This window comes from Ovis aries, chromosome 2, assembly GCF_016772045.2.
Source record: "Ovis aries strain OAR_USU_Benz2616 breed Rambouillet chromosome 2, ARS-UI_Ramb_v3.0, whole genome shotgun sequence".
Classification (NCBI taxonomy): domain Eukaryota; kingdom Metazoa; phylum Chordata; class Mammalia; order Artiodactyla; family Bovidae; genus Ovis; species Ovis aries.
Window position 1 is genome coordinate 27,101,016 of NC_056055.1, and position 16,210 is coordinate 27,117,225.

General features: G+C 38.8%; 1 protein-coding gene across 2 annotated transcripts in view; it reads right to left on the bottom strand.

The window, feature by feature from the left end:
* Positions 1 to 16,210, bottom strand: part of SPTLC1 (serine palmitoyltransferase long chain base subunit 1) — a 65,306-nt gene that overhangs the window by 38,521 nt on the left and 10,575 nt on the right. The window contains exons 4-5 of one of the 2 annotated variants that reach the window (XM_004004066.5): positions 5,852 to 5,945; positions 4,888 to 4,960 (exon numbers count right to left, since the gene is read on the bottom strand). In XM_004004066.5, coding sequence (XP_004004115.1) covers positions 4,888 to 4,960; positions 5,852 to 5,945 — 167 coding nt within the window. Of the gene's footprint in view, positions 1 to 4,887; positions 4,961 to 5,847; positions 5,946 to 16,210 lie in introns of both variants that reach the window. The other variant, XM_060410820.1, reaches the window with a different exon arrangement.

The following is a 16,210-nucleotide window of genomic DNA, read 5'->3' on the forward strand; positions in this document are numbered from 1 at the left end:
GGCAGGAGGTGACCAGAAGGCCTCCGTGTCCTCTCAGCACTTGCTGCTCTTTCTGGCACTTGCTCCCTCACCAGAATGTAACAGATGGGAGGCAAGGCTAGGGTAAGATGCCCCACACCAAGCACAGAGCCTGGCCATGTGGTCATCACAGGGGCTCAGATCTGGGCTCCCTCACTGCCTGCTGTGAACCCCAGACAGGCCTAAAACTGTTCCGTCCCTCTCAGGTCCTTCCTCTGTCAAATGGCAACAGCTGTACCTACCTGAAAGGACTGTTAGGAGAACCACAAGAGTTAATGCTCATAAACACTCAGAATAACGCCTGGCATGGAAAAAGCAGTATACTGTGTGTTTGTTCAACTAAATTAATATTTGTAGAATAAAAGAAAATGCTTTCTTCTTTTAAAAGGAAATATCAGATATGTTATCTTCTAATGAAGCTATCTAAATCCTGGATATCCAAATATAAGGGCTATCTTATATTAAAGCCACTTGGTTCAATTTCCTATTTATCAGAATAAAAGGAGGTTTTATGGCCAAGTTCTAGTTTGTTGTTCAGAGGAAAAACCATAAAATTGCCAACTTTAAAACAGTTTAAAAACAACCTACTATGTTTTCTCTTTTATCTCCATATTTTTATATTACATACTTTTTAAAATATCTGAGACTTGAATAATTTTTCTTAAAAGTACAAATATCACATATATACTCATTAGAACACAAAAACAGTGCTGAATGTTTTCCAGAATGCTTTCGCATGCAGTATTTTTTCACAAACAGTATCTTATGTGATTCTTACCAAAATGTTCTAAGTTGCACAAAGATCATTCCTTGCCTACACTGAGAAGACTACAATCCCATGACTGGTAGAAGGAAGTGGCAGATCTAGGAATTTTATGACCAAATGCTTTTCATACTAAAACATGCAGTCAAGATGCTACAACAGAGAAAAAATATCTTTAAAATAAACAAATGAACAGTTCTTTACTACTGGCTCTAAAACACAATTAAATGTCACTATCTCTCACAATGAAACCCTGCCAGTAACTGTCTTTTGATTTAGTTTAAGACCATAGAGCCAAGTATGTATTATATACGTAAGGCAGACCCCAGGCCTGAGGAATAAACAAATAAATGAGATCTGAATGCATTACAAACAAAATAAAAAGGTTCAACAAGAGCAATTATCAAAGGCACTGGGACCGCATTAGCCTCAGAGAAAAGGAAGGCTCCACAACTTGATAACACCATTTGATTGATTCTAAAATACACATTAAAACAATAAGATGAGAAGGTGGAAAAATCTCTGATTCACATGGTCCTTTACTATATAAGACAATTTGCTGGGCCTTTAGGAGCTAGGTAAACATTTAGCCTAAGAAACTAGAAGAATTTTAATTCAATTCTCAATTTTCTTTTTTCTGTGTTAATCATCTAGTATCACCTAATTTTACTATCAAACAATAAGCGGAAAATGTTTTAATAAGGACATTTGCTTTTCCAATATGTGATTTTCATTCATTACTTGAAATGTTGAGAAAAGAGCTAAAACAGGCAACATTTTCAATAGATGCCTCAATGATCCTTCCAGGAAGAAGACAAAATTAAAAACAACCTTTTGCTGGGCCAGGGAAAGAGACCCTAGTCTCACAAACGCACAAGCTACTAAAATGAAAGGAAAGGGGTCTTCACTTCTGCTTTAATGCTTGGTGCAAAGGGTTAATGTACCCTAAATATTCAGAATAATTTAACTGTAGAAGGTATTTTAGAGATTTAGAATATAGCCTTAGCAGATCTCAGGTAGCTTCCCTGAACTTACCTACACTGAAATTTCAAGGTAATGTAATACAACTACAATAATTTAAGTGATCGGTCCCAGAATAAGGAAAAACACAGAAAATATCCTATTGAAAAAACAAAAAGTAAAAATACATGCAATATACATATAAAGGAAGGAAAAAAGATGATAAGCAAGCATGGATAACTGCTAAAAAGGAACAAAGCAAGTTAACAGGAAGGACAATATACTCAGAAAACATTACACGTTACTCCAGGCTGTAGGTTTGGTGTCTTATTACAAAACCACGGCAAATTAATCTTCAATCTTTGTCCAGATAACACAGTCTGTTTGAAGCTTGAACTACAATAGGATAAGAATGATACGTGTGAGTGGATGTGTGCTGTTATTTAGTCATGTCCAGCTCTTTGAGACTCCATGGACTGTAGCCCAGCAGGCTCCTCTGTCCATGAGATTTTCCAGGCAAGAACACTGGAATGGGTTGCCATTTCCTACTCCATGGGATCTTCCTGACCCAGGATCGAACCCACGTCTCCTGCATTTCCTGCACTGGCAGGCAGATTCTTTACCACTGTGCCTGCCACCTGGGAAGCCCAAGAAAGACACAGTGACAAATAAAGTAGTTCACAAAAGAGCTGATAACACAACTATGTGTTTAGTACATTCAGACATATGAGAGATTAAATTTAAAACAAACTTGAACAGCATACTATGTATATATGTATGCTATCACTTTTGTAAAACTGGGGTGAAAAAGTATGAAAGTGGTTTGCATACACTGAAAAAAAGTCTCTGGAAGAATTAACAAACTACTGACAGTAGCTGTCTTTTCTGGGAGGCAGAATGAGAGTAGGGAGAAGACTTCACTATCTTTTTAAAACTTTTTGAGATTTATATCATGGACTGAATTATTCAATCAAGAAAATTAATTTAGGGTTTTATGAAAAGTGAAATAAGTCAGATAGAGAAAGACAAACACCGTATGATCTCACTTATATGTGGACTCAAAAAAACAAGCAAACAAACCACAATGAAAACAGACTCATAGAGAAGAAATATGTGGCTGCCAAAGGGAAAGGGGATGAGGAGTGGGGAGAATTAGGTACAGATTAAGAGGTACAAACATCCCATTATAAAATAAATAAGCAATGGGGATGTAATACACAGCATAGGGTATATGGCCAATAATATTGTAATAACTTTAGGAACAGATGGTTGCTAGACTTGTCATGGTGATCATTTCATAATGTATGCAAATGTCAAATCACTATATACTTGAAACTAACAATATTTTTTGTCAACTATATTGCAATTTAAAAATTAATCTAAAAATCATTAAAGACTCCCCACACACATACACACAAATCTGGAAGCACACAGCATCATATTATGCATATTTCAGGTGATTCAAATGAAAAATTAGGCGATTATAACATATTTCCACAGTTCTAGGAAAACTGGTCTTAAAGATTTGAAACTTTTTTTTCACTAAATTTTACAATAAATCTCTTATTGGTCTTCTCAGATAACTCTCGAGCAAGAGTCAAGGCCACACAGGCAAATAAAATCTGCTGGAAAGAGAGGCTTTTAAGAAAGCAAATTCTTTACCCCAGCAAGCAGATCATGGAAAGAAAGGCTTGTTGATCACATTACAACAAATAAACCTGTAAAAACAAGAAGTGCCTTTTCTAGTTTTCTAATTCTTATCAAGGAAATAATACCCTACCAATAAAAAGCAGGCAAACAACTCATGTTTGCATTAGGCTAGAAGAAAGAGGGAGGCTCTGATCTAAGCTCTTTAAAGTCTTTGATCTTCCCATTCTGACTGCAAATCAAGAAACTTGTTTTCTAGTTTTAGGGTTGAAGTTAATTAGCAGTGTGACCATGAGGAAATCACTTAACCTCTCTGAGCTTTCTAGTTCTCTTCTGAATAGCTTGGATGCAGGAATACAAGATTTTAAAGATCCTGTTCAGCTGCAGGATTCTTGGACACCAACTCGCATCATCTGTTTCCAATACAAATAATTCAACCACTAAACTAGCTAAGGGATAAAGAAAGGTGCTCCCTTAAATAAAAACATCTTAACTGCAGAAGTGAAACAAAAAGCACAGACCAAGGAATGAAAATGGGCAGAGAAGACAGAAGAGACTTCCTTCCCTGGCCTCTTTCCCCAGCCTCTGACATTTCACAAACCAGAATGTTGTTTCCAGTAGTATACTCACTTGAACAATTATATAACAACATTTCTGAAATTTTCAGAAGCAAAGAACAATATACATTTAACAAAAACCACCATAAAATTCCAAGGTCTTCTTTGATGACTCTGATTTAGGGAGTTCACTGTGTTTGAAATCATACTCATCCTAACATGTAGTTAATCCATCCCCAGGTCATCCACACATAAGGAAATCAATGATCCTTCATCTTCATTCCAGAAAGAAAAGGGCTATACAGTTGATCACTGCCCTCCATACCCCCAATCTGTTCTCACCTTGCTCCTGGCATGTGGTGGCTGCCCAGCTAGGGCAACTTCCCAGTCCCTCTGCTGGAGGCATGATCCGGGTTATGTTTTCACCAAAGGAATGTGGGCAGAATGATGAGTAATACCACCTGCCCACCCAAACGGGTACAGCAGCCCTGCACTCCTGCTCCCCCATACTCATCATTTGGCTACAGCCACGCAGACAAGGAAGGTGCCCTTATTAGGCCAACAGCAACAATACAGGGAAGATTTGGGTTCCTACACAACTATAAAGAGCAGAGCCATTCAAACCAGATGCTTCCTGTTACAAATGTCATGCACGGCAGACAGTCTCCTCACACCACTGTCTCTTGGGGCAAATGCAAGAAGAGCTCAGTCTTCATCCTATCGAGATAGTGCGCCTTAGGTACCCATGGCCCTTCAACACAAGGGACAGTCAGCCTAAGATCAACATGTCTGCCACCAATGGTCTCAAACACAAAATCTTCTAGAAAGTTCACCTGCTTATTACCACAACTAATTAAGGATACCTTTTCCAAGGAGTTTTGAAATCAGATTGGATCTTAATTGTTGAAAGCAGCAGTCTAAAAAATATGACAGAAAACATACCAAATGTGCCATAAAATCCTCTAGGTCCACAAGTTCCCACACCATACTTCTTTAGAGATGCCAAAGCTGCTGCCTTTGTGGAAAAAAAATATATATATTGTAATAATTCATCCTTAAGAATTCAAATATGAAATTTTTTTTTCACCCACATAGCTCACATAGCTCTCCAGTTGCCTGGTTTTTCCTCCTTTATAAGAACTAAGACAATTCTGACAGGATATAAAGAAAGGAGGGATGGAAAGATTAAGGCATATGACTAAGAACATGGAAAAGTTGTATTAGCTTGACCATTAAAACCTCGTTGTTAGTCACTCAGTTGTGTCTGACTCTTTGCGACCCCATGGACTGCAGCCTACCAGGCTCCTCAGTCCATAGGATTTTCCAGGCAAGCGTACCACAGTGGGTTGCCATTTCCTTCTCCAGGGGATCTTCCCAACCCAGGGATCGAACCCAGGTCTCCTGTATTGTAGGCAGATGCTTTACTGTCTGAAAACCTGGTTAACTCAATGCAGTCGCACTTTTGGCATTTTGGGCATAAGTTTTACCTCAAAGTTCATGGACATGAACTTGTACAAACTTCGGGAGATGGTGAGGGGCAGGGAGGCCTGGCGTGCTACAGTCCAAAGGGTTGCATAGAGTCAGACATAACTGGGCGACTGAACAACTTTCCTCAAAAAATGTTTACTGGCCCACAATCCCAAAAGGAGATGAAGCAGTTTCCTGGACACCCCTCCAGCTATTGCCAGGTTTGGTTCATATAGTTCTCTGGCTATCACCTAACACTAAACCCCATCAGGACACTCCTGCCTTCCCTTGTTGAAAACTAGGTTACAGCTCTGTCAAGAAAGAATAATGATAAACATTTACATAGCCCTTTCAGATAATCTGCATTTGTCTCTTATTTTATGCCCAGTTGCTTAAGTCAGTCATGTTATCTGTCCACTTCAGCATATGTGCTACCTACCTTGAGCCTAGGGTTATCCAACAATCCAAGAAAATTGAATGAAGCAAAGTTTATACATTCTTTTCCATTCACCACAATGTTATGGCTTGGAGGGCTGGGGAAAGAGACAAGAGTGGTATACTTCAGTCATTTGTGTTGCAGGACACACATTATTATACTGTCTCAGAGAGCGAAGGGGAGAGGACACACAACTGTTGTCATTCTACTCTGTCTGCGTACTCCTATTTGCATACTCCTATCTCTCTTTTTATTCTTAAAAAGTAAAATCAGAAAATGGTATATCAAAAAATCAGATACTTGGTTATTAATTCTACTCTTAATAGGCCCCTCTATATTACTTAAATTAAAATAAGGTGAGCTAGAATTTCAAGATTTTGGATAGATGAATGGCAAACAGTTGCTTGGTTTTGAAACTCACTTAAGTTGCTAAATAAAGTACCTCAGGAAAATATAGAAACATTAAGATCAAAGGCATGAAGAGGCAGAGCGAGTCACAATCTTACAGACAAGAGTTTAAAAGTATGTGTTATCTACAGGAAGCCACCACAAGAATAAGTGAGCTATGGCCCCCGTTTCTAAAGTTAATGCTGAAATGCTATTTCAAACGAATTCCCACCCCTCCACAAAGGGGTAAAATAAGAGTGCCTGGTTGCACAGAGCATGAATCTGAGTTCAGCTGAACAGGAGATGGGCTCTTACTCAGACAACCTGTTGTCCTCTGCTGAAAAGTACTCGAGCTACAAGTCATGCTTTAAAAATGTGGGCCAACCTATGGGACATGAGCTATTGAAGGGTGTGATTACTGGATCACAGCCAGCCTACTTCACCTGAAGAAAATAATAAGAATAAAGAATAGAATGGAATAGAAACGTACCACACAGGGCCAGGGAGAGGACAGTGGCACGGAACTGACTGTGTTTCACAAACTCACTGCTCAGTCACTGGGCTGTTCTGTAACCCGTACTGCGGCCAGGAAAGATGAGGGAACACCACTATCACAAGTATATTCTAACAGAACTGGTTTTCTATGAGAAAAATAATGAAAAAATGCTGGGAAACCAGGGAAGGAAAGGAATGACTACTAGAAGCAAATTAACAAAAGCAGATGAACTCATACAAGACTCAGTGCAAAGAACAGCTGTAGAGCCAGTCAGACAGACTCTGCCTGCACTGTGGCTACTGACGGCTTCAGAAGCTCAGGGGTGTTACCTGGCCTCCATGAGCCTCCGTTTCTTCATCTATAAAGTGGGGCGAGAAGCTATGGCTCAACTTGTCATTACAAACAGTGCTCATAACCATCCTCTTTCTTCTCTATGGCTTCAAGGGCTTTTTCTCTTTCAAATCATCCACTATGATTCTAAATCCACTATGTCACTTGTTTTCCCAATTCCTAGGACTTCTTTAGTTTCACAGAACTGAAGTTTCATAAAATTTCCTGAGGTGGTGGAGCTGGCACCCACAAAAACATGAAAAACCAAAATATCCATGTAGACAAGGGCTGCACACAATAATCTCAAACATTCCAGAACGGAGGGCAGAATCAGTAACATGAAAGGACCCACTCACTGACCTTAAGAGAGCCTCCCAGAGAGGCAGGAGGATGGGACTTAATGTGGAGACAGAGATACTGGCAGCAGTCATTTTTGGGAGACCATCATATATGGCAACACTGGTGCTGACAAGTGCCATTCTGGAATTCTCACTCTAGCTTATTAGCACTGAAACTGAGCTCTGTCTACCAGCCAGTCAGCACTAGTACTGGGAAATGCCAGGCCAAGGGACCAGATGGGCAGAAACACAGTTCCACCTATTAGCAGGCAGGCTGTCATAGGACCCCATGAGCTGCAGGAACCCCAAGACTAAACCTGCCCACCAACACTAGGTAAACACTAGCTCTGGGGCTCCTGGTCTTCAGTCCGCTACTTCGTAACCTGGGCCCACCCACCAGTAGGTTGGCACCAGGCCTGGTACTCCACTAGCCATGTAGCTAGCTGTGCAGGATCTGAACATGCCCATCAGGGGCCAACAAATTCTGCACAACTTCTGCGGTAACCAACCAGACCAAGGACCAGCCACGGCTACCAAGTAAGTATCCATAGGAGTCAGTCCACTGAAACAGACTCACACACAGGGCATACTCAGAAGCTGTAGCTCTGGTGACCAGATGGAAGTATGCTGTTGCAAGTTTAAAGCAATACAAGACTGACTATCTCAAGAAACAAAAAAATCCCTCAAATAAACGACAACCTTACACTTAAAGGAGCCAGAAAAAGAACAAGCAAACTCTGAAGTTAGTAGAAGGAATAAAATGTCACACACACAAAAATCGCAGAAATTTCACACAAAAAGGACGTTACAGACCAGTATCATTGATGAAGACAGATGCAAAAATCCTCAACAAAATATCAGCAAGCTGAATTAAACAGTACATTAAAAGGATCATACACCATGATCAAGGGAAATGTATCCCAAGGATGCAAGGATGATTCAATATCCAAAAATCTATCAACATGATCTATCATATTAACAAACTAAAGAATAAAAATCATGACCATCTCAACAAGGAGACAAAGTTTTGATAAAATTTAACATCCATTTATGATAAAAACTCTCAACAAAGTGAGTACAGAGGGAACATACCTCAACATAATAAAGTTCACACAGAGCAAGCCCACAGCTAATATACTCAATTGTGAAAAACTGAAAGCATTTCCTCTAAGATTAGGAACAAGACAAGGATGAGCAAGGGATCTAAATAGATATTTTTCCAAAGAAAACATACAGATGGCTAACAGGCACAAAGATACTCAACATCACTAATCATCAGGAAAATACAAAACAATGATGAAATACCACCTCACACCTGTCAGAATAATTATCATCAAAAAGACAACAAATGTTGGCAAGGATGTGAAGAAATAGGAATGCACTATTTGTGGGAATGTAAATTGGTGCAGCCACTATGGAAGACAGCATGGAATCACTTCAAAAATTAAAAATGGAGCTATCATACAATATAGCAATTCTAACCCTGGGTATTTATCTAAAGAAAACAAATGCACTCATTAGCAAATACTGTCCACACTCATGTTCATTTCAGCATTATTTACAGTAGCTCAGATTCAAAAGCAATCTGAGTGCCCATCAGTTTGGATAAAGAAGATGTAATATATGTGTATGTATGCATGTGCGTGTGTGTGCACACACACACACACAAAGGAGTATTACTTAGCCAAAAAAAGAGAACAAAATCTTGTCACTTGTGAGAACATGAATAGATCTACAGGGTATTATGATGCTGAGTGGAGTAAGTCAGGGAAAGACAAATATGTATGATTTCACTTACATGTGGAATCTGAAAAACAAAACAAATGAACAAACAAAACAGAAGCAGTGACAGAGAAGCAGAGTCACAGCCAGAGGGAAGGGAGGGTGGGGGAATGAGAAAAAATGGGTGAGGAAGGTACAAAGGTACAAATTTTCAATTATAAAATAAATTAGTCACGGATATGAAATGTACAGTGGGGAAATATAGTTAATGATTATTGTAGTATCTTTGTATGGTGATAAATGGTAATTCAATTCATCATTGTGATCATTCTGAGATGTATAAAAAAAAAATCACCATGTTGTATACCAGGAACTAACATAGTGTTTTACGTCAATCATACTTCAAAAAGAAACAAACTCATAGGAAAAGAGATCAGATTTGTGGTTACCAGGGGCAGGTTAGGGAGAGGGGGTATTGGATTAAGGTGATCAAAAGGTACAAACTCCCAGGTATAAGGTAATTAAGTACTGGGGATGTAACGAGCTCCCTGGTGGCTCAGATCATAAAGGATCTGCCTGTAATGCACGTACAACATGACAAATAACGTTAACACTGATGTTAAATTATATATGAATATTGTTGAGACTAAAACTTGTTTTCCTCAGAAGGAAAAAAAAAATTGCTATTTAATTTTGAATCTGTATGAGATGATGTATGTTCACTAAACTTAATGTGGTAATCAATTCATGATCTATGTAAGTCAAATCATTATGCTGTACACCTAAAACTTACATAGTGCTATATGTCAAGTATATCTTAATAAAACAAAAAAAAATTATTTTCTAATTTTTAAAAGATACTTTATTGGTAACAAATGACAACCATCATCTGACAACACAGTTCAGTTCAGTTCAGTTACTCAGCCGTGTCCGACTCTTTGCGACCCCATGAATTGCAGCACGCCAGGCCTCCCTGTCCATCACCAACTCCTGGAGTCCATTCAAACCCACATCCATCGAGTCAGTGATGCCATCCAGCCATCTCATCCTCAGTCGTCCCCTTCTCCTCCTGCCCTCAATCCCTCCCATCATTAGAGTCTTTTCCAATGAGTCAACTCTTCACATGAAGTGGCCGAAGTACTGGAGTTTCAGCTTTAGCATCATTCCTTCCAAAGAACACCCATTGCCACAAACTTTTAATCTGTAAAAAATGCAGTATCTATGGGAGTGCAATGGAATTCCCAGGTGGTAGAGTGGTAAAGAATCCGCCTGCCAGTGCAGGAGACACATGAGATGTGGGTTTGATCCCTGGGTTGGGAAGATCCCGTGGAGTAGGAAACAGCAACCTGCTCCAATATTCTTCCCTGGAAAATTCCATGGACAGAGGAGCCTGGTAGGCTATAGTCCATGGGGTCACAAAGAGTTGGACATGACTGACCGCGTACACACACACACATACACACACACACGAGGACAACAAAGCAAAGCACAATAAAATGAGATATGCCCATATATAAATATCTGCAAACAGCAGCAGCTGCACCCACCACTAAGTTATACATATTTTGTTCTAAATGGGAAAAAATATAATTGAATAACCATATACAAAGGTGAATTCCAGGCATTTTAAAAGCCTAAAGAGTACTCTGAAAAAGATAACAGAAGAAAATTTAGAAAGTCTTTGTGACCTTGGAAGAGGAAATGATTTCTAGAGCAAGTCTCCAAACACAAACCATGAGGCTAAAATGGATGGATATGACCAAGTCAAAACTAAGAATTTTGGTTCAGTGAAGATACCACAGACAAAACTAAGAGATGGGTGATAGAAATTTGTTTTATTTCATGAATCCAAGATGGCATCGACTGTATTTTATCTACCACTAAGGAAGAAAGACATGGCCAATTAAAATGTAATGACAGTTTTATTATTATATGTGTTTCAGGTTATATTTAATGAAAAGGCATTCCTGACACAGATTTTTGTCATTCTACTTTCGCACCTATGTATGGAAAAATATAAACAAGATAAATCAGTTAAGACATTCCTAACTTTTAGTCAGCAGTTCTGAATGACTGCTCCCCGCTACATCATGGATTTCACAGGTATTCACACTCTGCGCTAACGGGAGTATCCTGGTAGTGCTTAGGGGGATGCTCCACTATCATCTCTGAGATTACCTGACAAGTCAGTATCACCCATTCCTAAATTTCGTGCTGGAACATTCCTATTGGACTAAACTTCTAATTTAATCTTTCCTCAATTGAATCACGTGTTTCTAGAAAGTAAGCTCTTATTATCCAAACACAGCAGGAATTTGACAAAGGAATGCTCAAAGCCGTAGTCCCAACAGCCTCTGTTCATCCGTCTGGAGGAATGTGAGCATTTCTCCTTCCATCAGCTGTCTTATACAACTTATGGCCACGTAACTCAACTGAGGTGTTGGCAGTGAGTATAGCCATGATCAAGTTCATCAGTGCTAAGAAATGATACCACCCCAACTGCCCCCAGGTAAGAATGACTCTCAGCAGCTGTAAGATTTATATCCATTTTAGAGATCTTAAAATAGAAAGAAAAAAAAGTTTCTTAGAATCATTGTAATAAATCACTACACAGTAACTAACCAAGAATTAAAATCTACACAATATTGGGGATTCCTGATAATTGAAAGGTAGGCTGGGAATTAGGTAGAAAAAGAAGTAGAAGATACTAGTAGGCATTCACAGAAGGGAAAAGCCCCAACAGCTAATAAGTAGATAAAAATATACTTAGTGGCTCAAATAATCAGAGAAATGCAAAATAAAACAATGTTGTCCACGAATTGGGTACCAAAGCAACAGTTAGAACTGGACATGGAACAATAGACTGGTTCCAAATAAGAAAAGGAGTACATCAAGGCTGTATATTGTCAACCTGCTTATTTAACTTATATACAGAGTACATCATGAGAAACGCTGGGCTGGAAGAAGCACAAGCTGGAATCAAGGTTGCTGGGAGAAATATCAATAACCTCAGATATGCAGATGACACCACCCTTACGGCAGAAAGTGAAGAGGAACTAAAAGTCTCTTGATGAAAGTGAAAGAGGAGACTGAAAAAGTTGGCTTAAAGCTCAACATTTAGAAAATGAAGATCATGGCATCTGGTCCCATCACTTCATGGGAAATAGATGGGGAAACAGGGGGAAACAGTGTCAAACTTTATTTTGGGGGGCTCCAAAATCACTGCAGATGGTGACTGCTGTCATGAAATTAAAAGATGCTTACTCCTTGGAAGGAAAGTTATGACCAACCTAGACAGCATACTAAAAAGCAGAGACATTACTTTGCCAACAAAGGTTCGTCTAGTCAAGGCTACGGTTTTTCCAGTGGTCATGTATGGATGTGAGAGTTGGACTGTGAAGAAAGCTGAGCACTGAAGAATTGATGCTTTTGAACTGTGGTGTTGGAGAAGACTCTTGAGAGTCCCTTGGACTGCAAGGAGATCCAACCAGTCCATTCTAAAGGAGATCAGTCTTGGGTGTTCTTTGGAAGCAATGATGCTGAAGCTGAAACTCCAATACTTTGGCCACCTAATGCGAAGAGTTGACTCATTGGAAAAGACTCTAATGATGGGAGGGATTGGAGGCAGGAGGAGAAGGGGACGACAGAGGATGAGATAGCTGGATGGCATCACCAACTCGATGGACGTGGGTTTGAGTGAACTCCAGGAGTTGGTGATGGACAGGGAGGCCTGGCGTGCTGCGATTCATGGGGTCGCAAAGAGTCAGACATGACTGAGTGACTGAACTGAGCTGATACACCTGTCTCATTTCCCTCTGGGACTTTCCTACATCATGATTCTCCTGCTGGGCCCACAACCCCTAGAGAGACTCAAACAGGTCAACAGGATATCAATCAGGTTTAATAACCACGCTGTTTGCAGCACTGGGGAGTAGAGGCAGCTGTGCTATATATCACAAGGCAAATAGCTAAGTAAAACATGGTGGCCATATACAACAGAATCATATGTAGCAGTCAGAAGAAATGGTGAGAAGTACACTTAGCAATTCCACTCTCTGTGCTGCCTCATATTTCTCTATACCACTCAACACCAGCTAACACTATATTTACTTCAATTTTGGTCTGCCTGGCCTAAGAGAACTAAGATTTTGATTTACTGTACATGCTCAGCATATTCCTTGAACAGAGCAGGAACTCAAACATTTGTCGAAAAATTGTGTTGAGTAAAAAACTTGTTAAAAAAAAATCAGAATGGAATCTAGAGCACAAAATTAAAAACACACATTAATAAAACATTAAGATTAGTTTCAAGAATCTATACATGCTAAAAATAATAAAATACATGTTTTTAATGACATAGAATAAGGAAAGAAGTAAAACACAAGCATTACAGCGAGATACATTACTGGCGGAGAACAGATGCAGGTGCTAGGGATAAAGGAAACAAAGAAAAAAGCAAATGAGAATGCTGTCTACACGAGTGCTGATGAGAACAGTGTTGAAGAGGTCAATATCTGTGTCTGCAAGAAAGGCCCAAGATGAAGAAAATAAAACAGAGACTGAACTAAACCAGAGGACAAACCTTTAGCAAATTTGAGTGAGAAAGGAGACACAAATGACTGCAATGCAGACACAAACCCCACAGATGTGTTGTTCTACACATCTGTATATAAAGTTGTGTGTGTATACATATATATATAGAGAGAGAGCATATATATTATTTTACATATGAGGAGGACTTCCCTATAGCTCAGATGATAAACAATCTGCCTGCAATGCAGGAGACCTGGATTTGATCCCTGGGTCAGGAAGATCCCCTGGAGAAGGAAATGGCAATCCACTCCAGCATTCTTGCCTGGAGAATCCCATGGACAGAGGAGCCTGGCAAGCTACAGTCCATAGGATAACAAAGAGTTGGACACAGCTAAGTGACTAACACACACACACATATATATTTTATATATTATATACATATATTTTTACATATAACTGTTTGAGAAATTCTATGAACTACTTCATGCAAAAGCATTTGAAAACACAAGAAGAAATGAACAATTACTAAATGACAATAACCAAAACTTACTCATAAAGGAAATAGAAACGGCTTTACAAACTCACTGAAGACATTAAATTCATGATTAAAAGTCTATGCTCAACAGAACAAACAACAAATACATATTATTGCCAAGAAAATTACAAAACTACTAAATTTCTGATACCAAACCTGGGCCAGCATAGTAAGGGAAAAGAAAAGACTAAAGCCGTTTTCTACTACTGATACTAAAAGTACCAAATATTAGCAAAAAAAAAAAAAGAACAAGCCAACAATTAATAAAAATTAACCAAATAGTCATGCTTAAATAGGGTTTATCACTAAGTTGTAAGAGTTTTCTAATATATTATTATTTTGGATACTAGCCCCTTAACAAATACATGGCTTGAAAATATTTTCTCCCATTTTGCAGGGTTTTGTATTATTTCTCTGACAGCAGACTCTGAAGCACAGATGTTTTTAATTTTAACGAATTGCAGTTTATCTATTTTTCCTTTGGCTGCTTGTGCTTTGTGTGTCATATCTAAAAATCTTTGCCCAACCCAAGATTACAAAGAATTACTCTTTTGTTTTCTTTCTACCAAGCATTTATAATTTTTGCTCTTAAATTCAGGCCTGTGATTAATTTTGAGCTAATTTTTACACATGTTGTGAGTTTGAGGTCTGTCATCATTCTTTTATATATTTCTATCCAGTTGTGCCATCACCATTCGTTAAAACAGGCGAGTCTTTCCCTACTGAATTGTCTTGGCACTTTGTTGAAAATCAATGGACCATAATTTAAGGTTGTCTACCCATTTTTAAGAATAAGACACTGAAATGCTAACCAGAAAGAAAAAAAGTGAAAGTGTTAGTTGCTCAGTCATGACCGACTCCTTGCAATCCCATGACTGTAGACTGCCAGGCACCTCAGTCCATGGAATTCTCCAGGCAAGAATACTGGAGTGGGTAGCCATTCTCCAAGGGCTCTTCCTGACCCAGGGACTGAACCCAAGTCTCTCTCATTACAGGCAGATCCTTTACCATATGAGCCACAAGGAAACTAATTGGAAGCACTATGTAAATAGGCCTGGCTTCTTGATTCACAGTGGGCTTCACTCTATAATAATCAGACATGAGTTCATCTGTGGAAACACTAAGCTCAAAATTTTCTGTTTTTATTCTCTTGACTTCAAATTTCACCAAAGAGAATTCCTTTGGTATATATGAGGTATAAATCTGGTTGCCAACTTTCTCTAAGAGCTGAGATGGAGGAAATGGAATCAGCACCCCTACTCTTCATTATAAACATTTTACTTACCTTCTGTTTTCAGAAGGGCACCCGTTCCCTAACACATCCTTTGGACTTTTCATTTATATTTAGCCTTTCCAGAGGGTAAATCTCCATCTTTCTACAAGTCTACCAAGTCAGAATCTGAGTGACGATGAGTGGCATGGTTGCTTGCAATTTTCTCAAGAAATTTTATGTCTGTGCTTAATTAATGTAAAAAATCAATCAGTACAATTTAAAACAGTTATGGATTGGCAGAGAAGAGTCACAGTCATCTCAACAGATTCAATAAAATTTAATACTCTGATTTTGAAACTAACAAAAAGTTCCCTTAGCAAATTAGGATGAGAAAGGAAGGCCTGTAACACCATACAGGTTATCCCTTAAAAGCTGTCAGGAACAGGACACAGAAGTCTTTCTTACCACTCCTATTCAACACTGCATAGAAAGTATCCTAGCCAGTGCGATAACACAGAAACAAGAAGAAAATGATGCTCTTCATGACAGAAATGAAAACTCTCTGGTATCTGGAGATAAAGCTATTAAAAGATACGCAATGTCAATCTCCTGGCTATGATACTGTACTATAGTTAAGCAAGATGTTACCACTGGGGGACATGATGAAGGGTATATGGAATCTATCTGTATTATTTCTTATGACTTCATGTGAATCTATCATGTTTCAAAACAAAAAGTAAGAAAAGTTAAGCAAAATCTTTATGAAAAACGTTATCCAACTTTTCTCAGAAACATGAAAGACCTAAAT